The sequence below is a fragment of the Brassica rapa genome, chromosome A07 (assembly GCF_000309985.2).
Source record: "Brassica rapa cultivar Chiifu-401-42 chromosome A07, CAAS_Brap_v3.01, whole genome shotgun sequence".
NCBI lineage: Eukaryota > Viridiplantae > Streptophyta > Magnoliopsida > Brassicales > Brassicaceae > Brassica > Brassica rapa.
Window position 1 is genome coordinate 8,448,599 of NC_024801.2, and position 17,719 is coordinate 8,466,317.

The 17,719-nt window shown below is 30.9% G+C and overlaps 2 protein-coding genes and 1 long non-coding RNA gene across 12 annotated transcripts; 2 read left to right on the plus strand and 1 right to left on the minus strand.

The window, feature by feature from the left end:
• Window positions 1–2,747, plus strand: LOC103828613 (probable E3 ubiquitin-protein ligase RNF217). 9 transcript variants are annotated; one of them, XM_009104240.3, is made up of 5 exons: window positions 35–710; window positions 895–935; window positions 1,184–1,276; window positions 1,682–2,335; window positions 2,462–2,747. In XM_009104240.3, exons 4-5 carry the CDS (start codon window positions 1,731–1,733, stop codon window positions 2,604–2,606), a joined length of 750 nt encoding a protein of 249 aa, XP_009102488.1. In that variant the 5' UTR covers window positions 35–710; window positions 895–935; window positions 1,184–1,276; window positions 1,682–1,730; the 3' UTR covers window positions 2,607–2,747. The 9 variants fall into 9 exon arrangements, with proteins under 9 accessions (XP_033130393.1, XP_009102488.1, XP_033130392.1 ...); XM_009104236.3 differs by having other exon boundaries at window positions 45–710; window positions 1,092–1,276; XM_009104237.3 differs by having other exon boundaries at window positions 45–710; window positions 1,119–1,276.
• Window positions 2,748–3,189: 442 nt separating this feature from the next.
• LOC103828615 lies at window positions 3,190–8,555 on the minus strand. 2 transcript variants are annotated; one of them, XR_625355.3, is made up of 5 exons: window positions 6,749–8,555; window positions 6,529–6,687; window positions 6,313–6,397; window positions 6,047–6,204; window positions 3,190–5,659 (listed from the first exon to the last, which is right to left on the minus strand). It is a non-coding gene; the product is annotated as an uncharacterized LOC103828615 (long non-coding RNA). The 2 variants fall into 2 exon arrangements; XR_004449061.1 differs by having other exon boundaries at window positions 3,190–5,756; window positions 6,749–8,554.
• Window positions 8,556–9,430: 875 nt separating this feature from the next.
• On the plus strand, window positions 9,431–11,108 carry LOC103828616 (protein CONTINUOUS VASCULAR RING 1). Its single transcript, XM_009104243.2, has 7 exons — window positions 9,431–9,716; window positions 9,825–9,877; window positions 9,954–10,063; window positions 10,135–10,302; window positions 10,387–10,484; window positions 10,550–10,676; window positions 10,764–11,108. The coding sequence occupies exons 1-7, from the start codon at window positions 9,585–9,587 to the stop codon at window positions 10,865–10,867; spliced, it is 792 nt and encodes a 263-aa protein (XP_009102491.1). The 5' UTR covers window positions 9,431–9,584; the 3' UTR covers window positions 10,868–11,108.
• The last annotated feature ends 6,611 nt before the right edge of the window (window positions 11,109–17,719 follow it).

The window sequence follows — 17,719 nt, forward strand, 5'->3', positions numbered from 1 at the left end:
GGATAAAAAGTGTCAAGGTATTACATATGGAAGAGGTAACACGCTAGTTCAGAAAATAATGGAACAGTGAGGCCCATTACGAAGATGGAGACAGAAAGGGTTTGGCCTAGAAAGAGAAAAAGGAGATGACCCTGATAATGTAATTGTCGAATTGGGAAAAGTGGCCCAAGACGATGATGCCCAGATTTTTTATGACGTCTCGAATGTCTATTCAGTGCCATTCTTCTGAAACGAAACGAAGAGAAGAGAAACCCGAGGAGAGTAGATAAAGAAATCCAGGAACTCCAGTATCTAATTCAGTGAGAGCCATAGCTGCATGCAGTTGCTGGATTCTTCGGGAGTCTCCTGCCTGAAAGAGGATATCCTGTTTGTGATTGTCCGATTGATCATAGATAGCAGGGAGACAGGGCTTCTGAATGTTCCGTTGTCGCCAAATTTCTTAGATAACCATCTGCCAAGCAATCCGAGCCAAGAATTTGAAACGGATGGTTCCCAAGGGGTTTGTGATCGTGCGAGTTGTATCATCCCAAGAGTCAGAGGGGAGATTAAGACCAAGCTTCGACGACAACGGTCTCCAAACACTTCGAAGGAAGAAAATATGGTCACGAAATTCTAGGTGATTGTTGCACAAGAGGCAAGTTGGGTCTGTCGAGATTCCCCCACGAGAGAGTAAACGGTCTCGAGTTGGACAACGGTTGAGCAATAACCAGGTAAGAGTCTTATGCTTTGGAATTCCTTTTGTGTACTAGAACGAGGATCCTGATCGAGTCATAAATTTTGCTGATAACAAACTTGTTGATGTGAATGTGTTAAACGTTTACTAACACATGTTTTTCTCTTATTTGTTATGATATATTGTAAATAACTGAGAAACAATATTTTTGAATGAAAAAGAGAAGAATACATTCCAAAGCAATACGACAGACAATACAAAGGTTAGTAACAACCTTGTTTAGCATGAGCTGTTAAGTGTTAACTGTTTAGTTTGATTGTGCTCACGTAGCATGAACATCATGAGCGATTCAGTTTTATAATGCTGCATATTGATTGTTTACTTGTTTAGTTTGAATTTGATATGGCTTGAGCTTTAGCATGAGTCATATAATATGATCGTTTAGTGCAGGCAATGGAAGAACCCCGTCCCACGGCCGACCCGCTAAACCCCATACATTTTGCGGGGCAGGTTTGGTCAGCTTTTCTAGAGACCGCGGCCCGCTGTCCCGCCGAGATCCACTTGACAACGGCTGGACGGGACAACCAAATTACCATCACTAGTGTTAGTTATTCTTTCTTGTTCTCTGGTTAAATCTAGTGCTATTTTCAGCTTAGAGTGCAAGATTTCTACTTTCCGTGCTTAAATTTCTGTATATCCGAAAATCGATTCATATGTTTTTTTTTTCTAACTATAGTATGAAGTTATTAAATTTCCCTTTCTGACTAGTTTCCATTTATCTATCGTTTCTCTTCCAGTAGTTTTCCTTTATTTTAATTTACTTTTTTTGCTTTGTCTCTTTTTATTAAAAAGTAAAAGAAGAAGGTTTTCTAAATGATATGGTTTTCCATAAAAAGCCAAAGGCCGTCGTTATTACTTTCCTTTTCCCTTTATTAGTTGTTCGATCTCTCTCTATTTAAAGAGACTCGCATACCCTTGTTTGATTGCACGTTCTTCTCATTGAATTAGGCACTCTTAGAGAAGAGAAGCTAGTTTCTGCCACTAAAATAAACTTGCAATGGAGGGAACACAAGTTTCTGAAATCCGGATTCATATGCCTGCTGAGAAGAAGACTTGTGGTATCTGTTTCGATACTGATTTTAACGCTGAGCAGATGTTTTGTGTTGCTTCTTGTGGTCATGAATTCTGTGTGGAGTGCGTGAAACGGCATATAGAAGTGCGGGTATTTGAGGGAGACGTACACATAAGATGTCCTTGTTATTATTACTGCAAGTCGAAGCTGACTTTTGAAAGTTGTGTCCACCTTTTGACACCTAAGCTAAGAGCAATATGGATACAAAGCCTCGAAGAAGAATCTGTTCCTGCAATAGAGAGAGTTTATTGCCCAAACCCCAAGTGCTCAACTTTAATGTCAAAAACCCGACTCTCCAAACAAGAAGATGGATCTATGAGATGCTGCTTCAAATGCTGGGAACCTTTCTGCATCGATTGCAAAGCTCCTTGGCATAAAAACTTGTCCTGCGAGGATTACAAGAGATTGTGTCCAATTCTTACAGAAGATGTTGTGCTAAACGTTTTAGCAAATCAGAAAAACTGGCGTCAGTGTAATAATTGCAAACATTTGATCGAACGATCGGGAGGATGCGACCGTGTAATTTGCAGGTATAATAATTCTCTAGTCACAATCTCTACCTTTTTTTTTGTCAAACAATCACAATCTCTACCTATTATTTACTTATTTGTAATCTCATCGTCCAAATAATTTTTAATCTAATGGTTGATGGATAGATGTGGATTCTCGTTCTGCTACACATGTGGAAACCATAGGTGTGTTTGTTACCCTGAAGATCCGGTAATAGCACTTTGGTGTTGCTTCGGTTTTGTCCTTTATTCATTAGCTTGCATTTATTTATTACTCAGCAGTCAGCACTGAGCTGTAGTTTGGAATATTAGATCGTTTGGAATATTGTTTCGTTATTTCTTCGGTTGCTTAACTTCTTTTTATTGTAAGCTAGTAGTTTTATATATTGATTAATTTTATAGATGTGATTTAATCATCTATGTTCATAAGATTATTTGATCTTTTGTATAAATAGACTATGTTTTTAGAAAATATATTTATCAGGTTAAGTTAATTATATAATTTGCATTTAAGAAGTGTTCTAAACACACGGCTGGTATGGCCGTATATACACAGTGAACAGCAGTATTCTCTACAAAGCCTCGAAGAAGAATCTGTTCCTGCAATACAGAGAGTTTATTGCCCAAACCCCAAGTGTTCAACTTTAATGTCAAAAACCCGACTCTCCAAACAAGAAGATGGATCTATGAGATGCTGCTTCAAATGCTGGGAACCTTTCTGCATCGATTGCAAAGCTCCTTGGCATAAATACTTGTCCTGCGAGGATTACAAGAGATTGTGTCCAATTCTTACAGAAGATGTTGTGCTAAAAGATCTAAAAACATAGTCTATTTATACAAAAGATCAAATAATCTTATGAACATAGATGATTCCGTTTTTTTTTTTTTTTTAGGAAGAAAACCCTAGCCGTCGAGAAAGAAAAAAAAGATTTTTTTATAGTTTCAAGCCGATGGCGGGAGGCTTCTATAGCTCCGTTATCGGCTTGTTTGATTCGTTCTGCTTCTCTTTCTTTGATTTGATTTACTCATCGTTACTTGGTTTGTTTGATTGTCAATTTGTTTTAAATCTGGCAAAGTTTTTTATTATTCTTTTGTATGCTTCTTCCAATGAATTTGGAGAGATAAAAGTTTCGGTTCAATTGAACCGTTTAGAAAAGTTAATTGACAGATCTACTGCGGATGGTGGCGACGGATCTTACCGGCTTCAATCGTTGATGGTTCTTCATGTGACAGTGATGGACTTCTTGCTGCAAACTATGGTTACTTTAAAAAGCAGCATCAAATTCTATGGAACGGTAATCTCTTTGACTCTATTATTATCAGTAGAGCAATATAAAGAGTTGTCTTATCTCAGTGGCTCCTACTGGAGTATTAAAAAGAGAGTGACAATCGTTCTCAATTCATTCTGAAGCGTGGTGTTTTTGGATTAATACGAAGATTATCTCTTTTGAGATTCAGCTTCTCCAAAAGCAATATGAAATTTTTATATGAAAATCTTTAGTTATCCATACGTAAGATGTGTTGTTAGTTTACTTTGGATCTCTATTGGTGTATCCCTTTTCTACTCTTTTGTTTTGATAATTCTCATTGTTTAGAACTTTTTGACTATAAGACTTAATAATACAATCCAGCGTTAAAAAAAAAACTATGTTTTTAGAAAATATATTTATCAGGTTAAGTTAATTATATAATTTGCATTTAAGAAGTGTTCTAAACACACGGCTGGTATGGCCGTATATACGGTGAACAACAGTATTTTCTACTGTATTATGATTGGCTGATTTTTAAATCTTATGTGGACACTTTCTCTTTTGAGCATATCTCTCTTTTATTTATTTATTATTGTATGTATTAGGTGTGTATCGGGTCGTTAACGGAATTGTTGCTTTATATAAATAATTGGAGATGTTGTGATATGAAGTGATCTTGCGCATGTGAATATTTGTAATTTTATTAGATTTATGGTAGGGTAAGATGTTGCGCTAGCATGTTCTGGGGAGAAGACGCTGTAGTAGAGATAAACAATCCAATTCCGAGATCAATGCATCATGACAAACAGTTCTATGTAGAGTGCGATAGAGAGAGAGAATGATTCAACCGTGACGGCACATTGAGTTTAGCGAGATAATACAGTCAAGTATAATGCAGATAAATAAATATTTTCGTAGGTTGAGTTTAGTGAATTTCTATATGTTCTATTTGATATATACTTCTCCGCTAAATATTGTTATAGTAATGAGTAGTTCAGCAAAGTCTTTGTTCTTTTCTTGTTATAATGGTTCTTTATACTTTGTAGCATATATTGTCAAATATGGGTTAAGACTTTCTCCTCTTTTGCCCAGAAAAAGAAAAAAGATTTTCTCCTCTTTTGTTGTATTGGCTTACAAAATCCTAAATTTTGGTAACATGGACAACAGAAGTTGTCATATCAGTTGATCAAAAAAAAGTTTGCCATATCAAAATTATTAATAGTAGTAGTTTGTGGGAAAATTTTCAGTATAAAAAGCCCTTTCTCAAAAAAAAAAAGAAAAAAAAATTCAGTACTTTGGGATTTACTATGTATGAAATGAAGTAATGTTTTTGCCATAAAGACAAAAAAGTATTGGTCTGTTGTGGTTGGGCATGTAAACTGAATTAATAAGAAAAGGTGAGTGAACGGTATGTTGTTGCCTTTCTCTCGCTCGGGAGAAGTTCTGTAAATGGTGTGCCTGCGTTTGTTTTTTATTTTAATGGGAGTAATAGGAAAATAAAGCTCGTGGGAAACTGTAGTTGTGAGAGTTGGTTACATACTTTGATTTTGGTTAAGGTGAGGTTACACAAAAAGACCACACACGTGGCTTCATGAAAGAGAAGATGAAACAGCTTCTCGAATTGTGTATTGCAGGTGAACGGCGAGGTCTCCGGTCATCTTCTACAATCACCATCGCCGGTCTTCATCTGTTTGGAGCTCCATAAAACAGCCAGTATCATCATCCCACTCCTCCTTATTCTAGAATATAACTGGAAATTGATGAATCTACAAACTCTCTTATTTCATAAGCTCTGTGATCTAACTGAGGTTCTCGCAAACAGAAATTGCCGAGACATCTTTGCATACCCCAACTACATTAATTTTATTAGAGGATGAAAGCAACCCTAGACGTGAAACAATGATTTGGACGATATCAGGAAGCAGACCTACATCATGAAAGAGACCAAAAACACATAGAATCCAAGTAAAGCCCACTCCAGTGTTGCAAAAAAACTAAACAATGCGTTTTGGGAGATGAGACTCTCCTCTCCTTGAAGTGATTCGTCCATGTTGCAGTATCTAAGTACGTTCATCAGCGAATGAATATGCGATTCCTGTTCCATCAACGCCGTTTCACTCTCAATCACACACACATATGTGAAGTAAAGTCTAGTTCTCACATGACGTTTATGTGTTTTGACATTTGCATACCTAAAATGGGAAAAGTGAAAAGCAATTAGTATTATACAACACTTAAGTAATATGCAGAAACCAAGAGAAGGAGAAGCAGAGAATAAGCTTATAATGCTTACCCCTATAAAACAAAGTAGGAATCTCAAAGTATATAGACGACGTTATTTCATATCTCTTTATTTTATTTGTTGTCCATTATAATATGTAACTCGTTTAAGAAAATCAAAACATAAACTTATAATGGATTTTTGATATGAAAAAAGAAGCAATAGTGCTAAATTAATATGAAACTACTGGCTGGCTCTAACCTGATTTCTTGCGTGACTCCACAGCAGTATCACTCGACCCGTCCGAACACGGCCTTAACGGCAGATTTTGGTCTCTATTGGTTGTGATAGCTCCTTGCTTAGTGTCTTAATGCATCATCATTTCGCTGCTTGTCTTTCTCCTTTTTGATCTTCTGGAACTATATACACAAAATGAACATCAAGCTTTTTATTTTATGAACCGTCGTGTTATAACCGACAAATGTAAAAAATCTAAGTAATTATCAACTGATAAAACATGAGCTTACGTTAGATTGAACAGATCGGATATGCTCATCGATCAAAGAATGCATCTAGTAACAACTTCTCTTCTTTCTCACTACAGGCCATATCCTTGAACAATTTTATCAGACACAAATGCAACTAATTTAGACAGAATCTCAATCACATAACTACGGCTAATGTTCAGACCTTACATATATAGTGTCAGACAAACACAAACGATTGAGAAGAAAGAATCTCACATGGTAATCAAGTTGGCTTTGGATCTCAATCTCATCAACATCATCAGTAACATCTTCCAACTCATGCAATGATAGCTTGAAGAAGGCGCTCATGGAGATATTCTCGGCGTTTTCTTCAGCCTCAACTTCCTTTTGCTGCGCATACGCTTCCTCCGTTAGCTGAACAAACAATACTATTAGAGAAATCGATCAATCAACAAAAGAATCTGAAACTTCTCACCTTCCGGCTTGTGTAACCGTTGTTCATCGGTGAGGAAGCGGCAGCAATGGAGATTTCCTTAAAGTTCCTCTTTGTCGTCATTGAAAGAAGGCAGTGAGAATCACCTTACTGCTCACGCGCAGACCAAGCCGCTCTTATCGTTCTGCTATTTACCAATTCACAGGGCTCCAATGTTTAAGATCAAGCATATATAAGGAAGACTTATGTAAAGGTAGAGAAACACACACTGCTTCATGGAAACTCAAAGAGTCAATTTGTGTTTGATAAAAGAAAGAAAACAGAGAGGTCGAGAATGTAATTGCTTTTAATGTGTATCACATTAATCGGGAGAATTTAGTAGGATATGTTGAACCTCATTGAGCGTTAAGGGAGGTGAAGAGATGACAGGATAAAATATATGTTCGCAGAGAAAGTTGAAAGATACGGAGAGGTTGAAGAAGAGTCGAAGAACAAAAACACAGAAAACCGTAACCAACTGGAAGCCAAAACGCACAGTTTCGTTGGATAATCAAATAATCTTTTACGACAAAACCAAAAATAAAAATAAAGTGAAGCCCACAAAGCTGCACACGTGGACATGCTTAGAAGAGAGTAAAAACTCTTCTATTATAATATAGATTATATGATTCATGGAAAACCTGAGCAATAGAGATGCTCTCAGTATAAATGCACTGTCTCTACGTTTGACTGACGACAATTTGAAATGAGTTTTGATTGAGTTTTAGTTATTAGCTTCATCCATCATGAAAGTATAAACTACTTTCTTCGAATACTCCCTTAAGAAGAACAACTGAGATGATGAAAATTTTACAGAAAAATCTACTATTTTTATTAGATTTCAGATTTACCAAGAATAAACTATTAATTTTATTTATTCAAAAAAAATTCTTGAAGATGGTCTAAAGATGGTCAAACTAAGAAATTTAGGGGTTTTCTAATGAGGTGTAAACCATGTCCTAGAAATTTAGGTCCAATAAGTCATAAATCAAAGGTTGGAGTAAAACAATACGAAGTGGAAAGGTATCAGGCAAAACAGAAATTTTAAATGTTTTTGTATAGTAATTCTTACAAAATCATCAAAAATAAAGAAAACTATATACTCTAAGATTCTCTTTATTTCCAAGTCAATTAGATTATCTCATTTTCCTGGCTAAAATTCGTTTATTGTATTTCTGAATTGATAACGACTTCAAAAATTATTTATTTATATAATTTGAAGGTTATAGTTCTGGTTACAATAGGTACTAGGATAACCGTGTAAATTTATATAAAAACTATTTAAGAAATATCGTATGAAAAAAAATTTACATTATTGATCGAATTAATATATTTGGTCCTTAAACAATTTTTTTAAAAACCTTTTTTGTTAATTACATAATTTGTTTACTAATAAACTGATCCCATTTATAAAAATATTTTAGGTCAAAAAATTATTTATCGCATAAAAACTTAATGTTAAGCCGAAGAATCTCATGCCTACGATTTGGTTACAATGAAACTATGTCAGCTCGGTTTTATATCATGATTTAGCAATTTAAAAGTTAATTATGGTTATGAGAAGTTTACGTTCACGTGACAATTCTATCTATCTTCGATATTTTTTTCCTTTTTATGTCATTTTAGTTATTGCTCGATATAAATATTGATTTTTGAGTTTATTCTCATTTTTTTTTTTTTTTGGCCAGAGATTTAGAAAATGTTTAAGATTCAAAATTATTACAGAAATACATACTTAGGTTAAGATCTACGTCTTGTGCAAAATAAATACTTATTTTATATTTTTCTGCATATTATGAAATAATAAAATAATAATTATATATTAAATAACTAAGAAATCAGTTACTATTATGTAATAAATTGACTTGCACATATAAATCAAATGACCGCTCTTGTTTATTCACAGTCATTTTAGAATAAATAAATCAAAACAATCAGTCTTATCTATCGTATATGATATATAATTAAATTTAAATGATATGAAGTATATATATATATATATATATTAACATAAACACCTATTAGAATAAAATTATTTACTTATATGATTTTATTATCATTGTATCTTATTATAAAAAAAAATTAAACATTGATCACAAAAGTTTATGTGAAACTTTTAACAATTTTATTAATTTATACTCGTTTTGAAAAATTCAAAATACATCATATACAAAAAAATCTAAATTTTTAATATATGATTGATGTAATTGTGTAATTTATTTTAATAGTAAATAATTAAACAAAAATGATGAAATCATAAAGATTATTAGCAAATTTTCATTATTTAAAATCATTAATTACTATATATATCTTAATTACATTAGGTAATTCCGTAAGTTTTATTTAAAGAAATAATATATAATAAATAGCCACTTTGCTCTAGTTAATATCATATGATATCATATAGTTGATATTAAATGTTTCTAGTGAGATATAAAAATCGAATTGGACTAACATGTTTTTCAATTTTAATGTAAAGCTAACACGTATAGCTAATTAACTATTTAATTGATTGATACATAAGCAAAGAGATATTTTTTAATTATTACAAAATTGAAGTTACATTCTTTCAAATGTATCTCAATTAATATTTTGAGATTTGGCATAATCGTTTTCGAATAATAATGGATTAAAATGAATAGAGACATTTTACAAGTTGAAAAATTAAAAATAAAAATAAAAAAAAGAAGTTAATAACAAATTTCCGAAACAGACTGGAAACAGATAATCTCTCTTTGTCTCTGACCGTCGAATCAGAGATTAGGGATTTTGTTCATCGTTGAAGGCTTTGACTATTCTCCTCCTCCTCCATTGTCGATCTCCCTTCCCTCTACTGTTTATGGGAGACGCGAAACCCGGGATCGTGATGGCTAACCGAGATCGGGAGCTTCTGATTCCTGTCGGCGAAGATGACAACGATTCTACACCTAAACCCTCCTCTTCCTCTTCCTCTTCCTCCGCTGGTCAGGAGGTAATATATCTTGTTCTGCGATTTAGGGAACAGATAAAGATTTCAAGAAACTATGATCCTTTGTTAATCTGCTCTGATGTTCTGAGAATTGTTTGATTGATGATTTAGACGTTTTACAAGTTGATAAGAAGCTGGGCATCCAAGAAGTTCATGACTGGATGGTTAGTTAGTTAGTAACCTCTTTTCTTCAGGATTTACTTTCTATTTTTACAAGTGCCCTTCTGTTGCTTCCTGCAGTGTTATCTTGCTGCCAATGGCCATCACTTTCTATGTCACGTGGTGGTTTATTCATTTCGTTGATGGCTTCTTCTCCCCTATATATGCTCACCTCGGAATTAACATTTTTGGTCAGCTTCTCCCCCCAATATATCTTCATTGCCAATCACAAGTTACAAATTTGTATCAATTTGGTTTCCAGGACTTGGGTTTATCACATCCATTACATTTATCTTCTTGGTTGGAGTGTTCATGTCGTCATGGTTGGGGACTTCGGTTCTTAATTTGGGAGAGTGGTTTATCAAGCGCATGCCTTTTGTTCGCCACATCTACAATGCCTCCAAGCAAATCAGTACTGCCATTTCACCAGGTGTCTTTCCCTTAATCTCTCTGTTTTGCTGGAGTCTTCATTATATACATATTGACTTTGTCTCACCATTTGATTCTATTCCAGATCAAAACACACAGGCTTTCAAAGAAGTCGCCATCATAAGACATCCACGTATTGGTGAATACGCGATCGGGTTCATCACATCCACCCTTGTTCTCCAGGTCTGTTTACCAGAAACTCTTTACCTTTTCTTTCAGGTCTAAACAAATCTTCGAAATCCTTGCAGACTTACTCGGATGAAGAGGAACTTTGCTGTGTATATGTTCCGACAAATCACCTTTACATCGGGGATGTGTTCCTTGTAAGTACAAAGGATGTGATCAGACCAAATCTCTCAGTTAGGGAAGGCATAGGTGAGGAAATTATCAGTTTGATTTCATCATTAAAACCTTGACAAGTGTTATGTTCTGATCTTTAGGGTGTGAATTATTTATCTGCAGAGATCGTAGTGTCAGGAGGAATGTCAATGCCGCAAGTTCTGTCAACACTTGATATGAGATCGCCTTCAGAAAGAAGTAGAAGTAGTAGAGTTGAAAGAAACTGAAGATTAGTCCTTTGCAGAAAACAAACAGATTCTCAATTCTATTTTTTTTCTCTTCATGTCTTCTCCTTTTGGATTCAGTTAATTTCACATTTGATGTTTCAAGCATTAGAAAGCATTAGTGTTCTGTTCTTGATACCAAGTCCATTTGTGCTAACACTGTTTCTGTCTATATACTAGATTCTGTTACACCTCTAAGTTAGCTTAGCTGTAAAATATATTTATTTCCTTTAAAAGCTTCTCATGGACTTGGTGTTCCTTCTATCTAGGGATGTTACGATGGGTTTATACCCATGGGTTTATCCAAACCCATAAATAAGTATTGGGCTGAGTTTTTATCCTAAATTAAAAGATGGGTTTAGTATCCCCTTCTAATTTGTATATGTGTCATCACTACATTAACTTTCACAAAAAAATGATAATCCCCCTATACATTAAAAGAGAAGTCACTTTAGTGATTTCTGCTGAGGTGGCACTCATATAGAGCTTCTCAGGAAAAACGTTATAATTCTATTGGCTGGTTTTTTTGAATTTTTCTTTTTTATTTATTTTAATCAATCGCTTATGTAGACAAGTCCAAAGCTATTGTCAATTTCGTTAAGCCCATATATAGCTAGGGGATAATAATTATCGATTTAGTTTAGCCTTGGGTACCCGTTCGGGTTCGGATCGGGTATTTCGGATTTTCGGGTATTTCGGTATAGAGGTGTAGAACCCGTTCGGGTATTTTTGTACTTCGGGACGGGTTCAGGTATTTTTAGTTTGGATTCAGTTATTTCGGATCTGGTTCGGATATTTAGATTTTTTTAAAAAAAATAAAATTTTCATTTCTCAAGTTTCTTATATTTAAAAATATAACTTTCAGTTAAATAATTTTTTATTTTTAATAGAATGAATAGTTAATAGATTTGGACATAACATTTTAAAACTAAAAAGACATTAATTTAGTTATTTTTTTTAAATTTCGGATGTAACTTTTTGTTAATTTTTTAAATAAAAAACTTGACATGCATTTTAAGTGAGTAGCAAATCATTTTTTTCGTAATTGTATGTATATCATATGAACTTAAAGTATGTGTAGTATCAATATAAATATTTTATATAAAATGAGAGATGTAAACTAAAATTATAAGGTTAATTATACATATGTTCGGTTATCTTCGGATATCCATTCGGGTTCGGGTATTATCCGTTCGGGTTCGGATATCAAATCTCTCCTTATTCAATACCCGTTCGGGTATTTTGCTACTTCGGTTCGGATTTCAGTTCGGGTTTTTCGGATCGGGTTCGGGTGCCACTTTGGATATCGGGTAAAGTGTCCACCCCTACTAATTAGGTTGTTTGTTTTTAATAACTTACCTTTCTAATATGGATTACTTGCGCAAGTTGAAATCATTAAATATGCAAATAACGTATTGACAAAATTTGTTTTTAATAACTTACCTTTCTAATATAGATTACTTGCGCAAGTTGAAATCATTAAATATGCAAATCACTTATTCACAATATGGATTACTTGCACAAGTTGAAATCATTAAATTTTATCGATTTAGTTTACCATTGGGCAAGATTTAGAATTAAGACAAATATTAAAAACTTTCCTTATTATTCAAACGGTAAACTTGCGCATGTTGATATCATATTTATTATATTGCTTACAAAATATTTTAATGTTTCTAATTAGGTTGTTTGTTTTTAATAACTTACCTTTCTAATATGGATTACTTGCGCAAGTTAAAATCATATCATATGCAAATCATTTTTTGACAATACACATTTAATATCGATTAAGTTGAAATCATTAAATATGCAAATAACTTATTGACAAAATTTGTTTTTAATAACTTACCTTTCTAATATAGATTATTTGAGCAAGTTGAAATCATTAAATGTGCAAATCACTTATTCACAATATGGATTACTTGCACGAGTTGAAATCATTAAATTTTATCGATTTAGTTTACCATTGGGCAAGATTTAGAATTAAGACAAATATTAAAAATTTTCTTTATTATTCAAACGGTAAACTTGCGCATGTTGATATAATATTTATTATATTGCTTACAAAATATTTTAATGTTTCTAATTAGGTTGTTTGTTTTTAATAACTTACCTTTCTAATATGAATTACTTGCGCAAGTTAAAATCATATCATATGCAAATAATTTTTTGACAATACACATTTAATATGGATTAAGTTGAAATCATTAAATATGCAAATAACTTATTGACAAAATTTGTTTTTAATAACTTACCTTTCTAATATAGATTACTTGCGCAAGTTGAAATCATTAAATATGCAAATCACTTATTCACAATATGGATTACTTGCGCAAGTTGAAATCATTAAATTTTATCGATTTAGTTTACCCCTGGGCAAGATTTAGAATTACGAAAAATATTAAAAACTTTCCTTATTATTCAAACGGTAAACTTGCGCATGTTGATATCATATTTATTATATTGCTTACAAAATATTTTAATGTTTCTAATTAGGTTGTTTGTTTTTAATAACTTACCTTTCTAATATGGATTACTTGCGCAAGTTAAAATCATATCATATGCAAATCATTTTTTGACAATACACATTTAATATCTTTCTTTAAACGATTATATTATTTATTGTGCAAAATATTAAAATCATTGATATGAGAATAAATCGACTGTATATATATAGGAGACACCCAAGGTCTTAAAATACAAACATTCTCTTTTCATTCTTTAAAGTATTATTCACAAATCTCTCCTCTCATACTATTAAGTTATTACGATAATGCTGCTTGTGTGCTAAGAAAAATGTGTTTAGACGCAAAGGTTCCTCATCTTTAGAACCCTGAACTCAACTCTTTGTGTTTTGTCTCCAAAAAGCATGTCTGGTTTATCTTTTCCATGTGTTGAATACTGGTAACGACAATATGGTCTTCCTTTTTTTATATGTAGACCAGGTCGTGAGAGTGATAGTGATCCAGAAAACCTTGATTGAACATGCTGAGAAGCTTCGCCAAGTTAAAGCAGTTCTTGAAGAGGTTCTTTAGTACTTTCTCTCTCTTTGTTGAATATTGTCCGGGAAAGTATTACATAATATCATTTAGTAATACTATCTTATATCATTTTTTTGTTGAATATACTATCTTATAAGTAAACTAGCATTATGTATTTTTTATTTAATTCATGAGGTCATTTTCTCACAGCAGAGAACCTTTTGGAATGGCGCAGGGAGGAAATTTCTCAGGGATATACAGAAAGGTTCAACTGAAGCCGCTGAAGTGGGATGATGAAGGCGAAGAATAAAGACCTGTAGAGGCCCTTATGATTCTTAAATACAGCGGTGTTCTAACTCAAGCTGGTAGAATACAGGTGTTTACATACTCTACCATTTAATTTGTCATTGTTATATATATATATATATATATATATATATATATATATATATATATGTTTTCCAAATATGGAAGAATTGTTTAACTTATTGACGTTTAACATCACTTGCCATATAATCTAACGAATATTACAAATAACAATTTATGGAAACTATTCTCGAAATTATTGAAAGACTAATAATGTTTTATTTATTACTTTTAATATTTATAACCTATAAAATAAAATGAACGAAATTTTATTTAAGATAATTATAATAGTTTTATCCTCTACTTGATGAACTGTGTTCGAATATAATTATATAATAACTATTTTAAATATTACAAAATCCAAAAATGTTTATGCTTATTATTTTTAAATTATTTATCGTTGTTTAAAGAATAAATTTATCATAATTTTAAAATAATTTATAAAATGCTTACAAAATGCAAGGCAAAGTTGCACTTTCAAGAGTTAAGTCGAGATCTGGATTAAAAATCCTAATAACAGGTAAAGAAGGGAAGCCGAAGACAAAAACATTGAATGTTGTCTACAAACAAATTTTTCAGAATATTTCATAGTCACGGTATGTAATTTTAATCAACTTTTTTTCAAATACAAATTTTAAAATATATAAACTGTTACAATTATTTATTTTTTGTATTTGCCAGATGGGTTGTGATGAGTTAGGAGACCGATGACGGTATGTCAATTTAATATTATTTCATGTTCAATAAAATTTAGAAATTTATAAATTTATCAAATAATGTTAACCCGTCAAATTGCTTACAAAATTTATTTAATTTTTTGCACGTTTCTAATTGAATTTGTTTTCTTTATCGAGAAATGTACTTCATAATTTATATTATTTATGGATAATATTTTGATTTTTATTATATTTTTTTTAATATGTCTACATAAATGTTTGTTTATTATTTACGGAAAAATAATATTATTCACTTAAAATAAAGAATTACGAAACATATACAATACAATTCTAATTAATGATAATATAAAATCTGTTACTTCTAAAACTATACACTATTTGTTCCATTTTTTGAATGAAAGTATCTTCGTAAACACACAAAATATTTTGTGACGTTGCAATTATACATACACACAATATCTGCTTCTTCATACTGACGTTACTGTGTTCCCTTTCGTGAGGTACGGACCGAGAGAGAACACAGGGTGCGGAGTGATCATGTTCTTATGCCCGCACAGGGTGCGGGCCGGGCACCTAGTATGGCTTAAAAGAAATATGACATGGCAAAAATCTAATTGTGACATGTAAAATTTACTATATTTTATGTTTTTGGTAAGATTACTTAAATATAATAATGATGATTTTCTATATACAGATTTATATTTTTGGAAAAGTTTCATAATATAGTAATAACTAATAAATTTTATATCAAAAATATTTTTTCTCAGTAAATATTCATTTTGGTAAGATTTTATGATACCTAATAACTTTTATATATCTATTAAAATAATATGTTTTTATATATAAATAATAATTATGAATATTAAAATTTTACATCAATATATGAATCATATTTTTATTATTAAAATAAGTGTATTTTAAAATATATTTTATCAACGTATATAAGTTATTTTTATTTAATGTATATATTTTTAGAAACAATTTATATACATACAAATATAAATTAATTTAAAACTAAAAGTAATATCAATCAGTTGTAATAGTATATTTATTTTATAAATATTTATGTCCGTGCATGAGCACGGGAAAATCACCTAGTTGTAAATATACACAAAACTTAGAACTAGTATAATTTAAAACTAAAAGAAATATAAAATTATGGTATATATATATATATCTAAATCAATTAATATTTATCACAAAAATAATTATAAATATTATTTAGTTTAGGTTTCACGAATTTTTTTTTTTACTTTATTTCATAACCAAAATCTAGCCAACCGTCCGTTAAATAGTTGGTCTGCAAGATACAAATCTTATTCTACTGAGAAATCTCAAAACTTCATGTATCTATGAACCAACGGCTGAAACGAAAACTTATCCTTGTTTCTTATTATCATTAACTGTTCAAAGCCTAAGCTAAATAAGTAAATAACCATCCAAAACTTACACCCCCCTATTATTTTAGGTTCTTGAATGTACAAAATCCACGTAATTAGTCAAAGAAAAAAAAGAGGTTTACTACTAACAAAATAATGAGGAAAAAACTAAGGTGATAATTGTTTGTGGTTTTTGTTTTTGTTTTTGGTTTTTGTTTCTCTAAAAACCATTTTCATCCAATCAAATTATAGCTTTTAGTTTTTGTTTTTGTAGAAACCATTTGATTTGCCAATCAAATTCTTTAACAAATAGATTCCCTAAAATTTAGAAAATTTAGTTTTTCAAAGTTTCAACCAATTTATGAAAAAGACAAAAACCAAATTTTGTGGGGTTTCAATACAAAAACGAATTTTGTATAAAATACTATATTTTAATTAATAATTAAACAAACAATATTTGTATAAAGAATATTATATTTGTAAGTAATTAAAAAAATCCCTATACAAAATTTTTTTCATTTAAGTTATTAATAATTAAATAACTATTAAACAAATTATTAATTTTTAGTATTTAAATTATTATGAAAATATTATTAATTTATTTATTTATGAAAATATTACTTATTTAGTTAGTACTTAATAATGAAATAAATTTCCATACATTTTTTATCATTTAAACATTAATGAATTTATAAATAGTTTCAAAATGTTTTATTTATCTCATTTTTTTATATTTTATTATTTATGTTTTAGTATAAGACTTAAAATAAAATAATTTTAAAACATGTAAATTGCTTTTATTTTAAATAATAACCAATATATTTTGATAAATTTTAATGGTAATTTTAAAATATTTTATTGCTACTTATTTTGTTATTTAAAAACCTAAAAGTATTGATTATTTTATGAAATAAACTAAGAATACATCAAAACCAAAAACTTAAAACCATAGCCAAAAACAAAAAACCAAACCAAAAGCTAAAAATCAAAAACAAGAACCAAAAAGTTTAAGGAAAAATTGCTAAAACGGAACAAAAATTTAGGAAGGTTGTCCTTTTGGTATAAAACTTATTTTGTCCATTTTGTCTCCTTTTTACCCTTTTTATTTCTGAAACTTAATAAAATAAATAGTTTTATGAATAAAAAAATTACTAAAAATATAAACAATTTTTAAAACACTTATATACACAAACACAAATTTTTTTTTTGTTGAAAAACTTGATAAATAAAAATTTAAATTATGTTCTACTAAAAGTAGAATTCGTCTTCTACGAAAAATGGGTTAGTAGAAAACGAATTCCAGAATAAACAAGTCCATCTACGTTTTTTAGAACGAACAATCTACTTTTAATTAAAATTCTAAATATGGAGAATGTGAATTCTACTAATTGTAAAGACATCTACTTTTCTCTCGAATGCAGTTTCTACTTTTATGAAGTATTCTAAAATTTC

Excerpts from the sequence above, each read along its gene's own strand:
- LOC103828613 (XM_033274502.1), top strand. The coding sequence starts at position 1,731 with ATGGAGGGAACACAAGTTTCTGAAATCCGGATTCATATGCCTGCTGAG. Across the intron at positions 2,336-2,461 it reads TGCGACCGTGTAATTTGCAG|ATGTGGATTCTCGTTCTGCT; the intron begins GTATAATAATTC and ends GTTGATGGATAG.
- LOC103828616 (XM_009104243.2), top strand. The coding sequence starts at position 9,585 with ATGGGAGACGCGAAACCCGGGATCGTGATGGCTAACCGAGATCGGGAG. Across the intron at positions 9,717-9,824 it reads CTTCCTCCGCTGGTCAGGAG|ACGTTTTACAAGTTGATAAG; the intron begins GTAATATATCTT and ends TTGATGATTTAG. Across the intron at positions 10,677-10,763 it reads CTCAGTTAGGGAAGGCATAG|AGATCGTAGTGTCAGGAGGA; the intron begins GTGAGGAAATTA and ends ATTTATCTGCAG.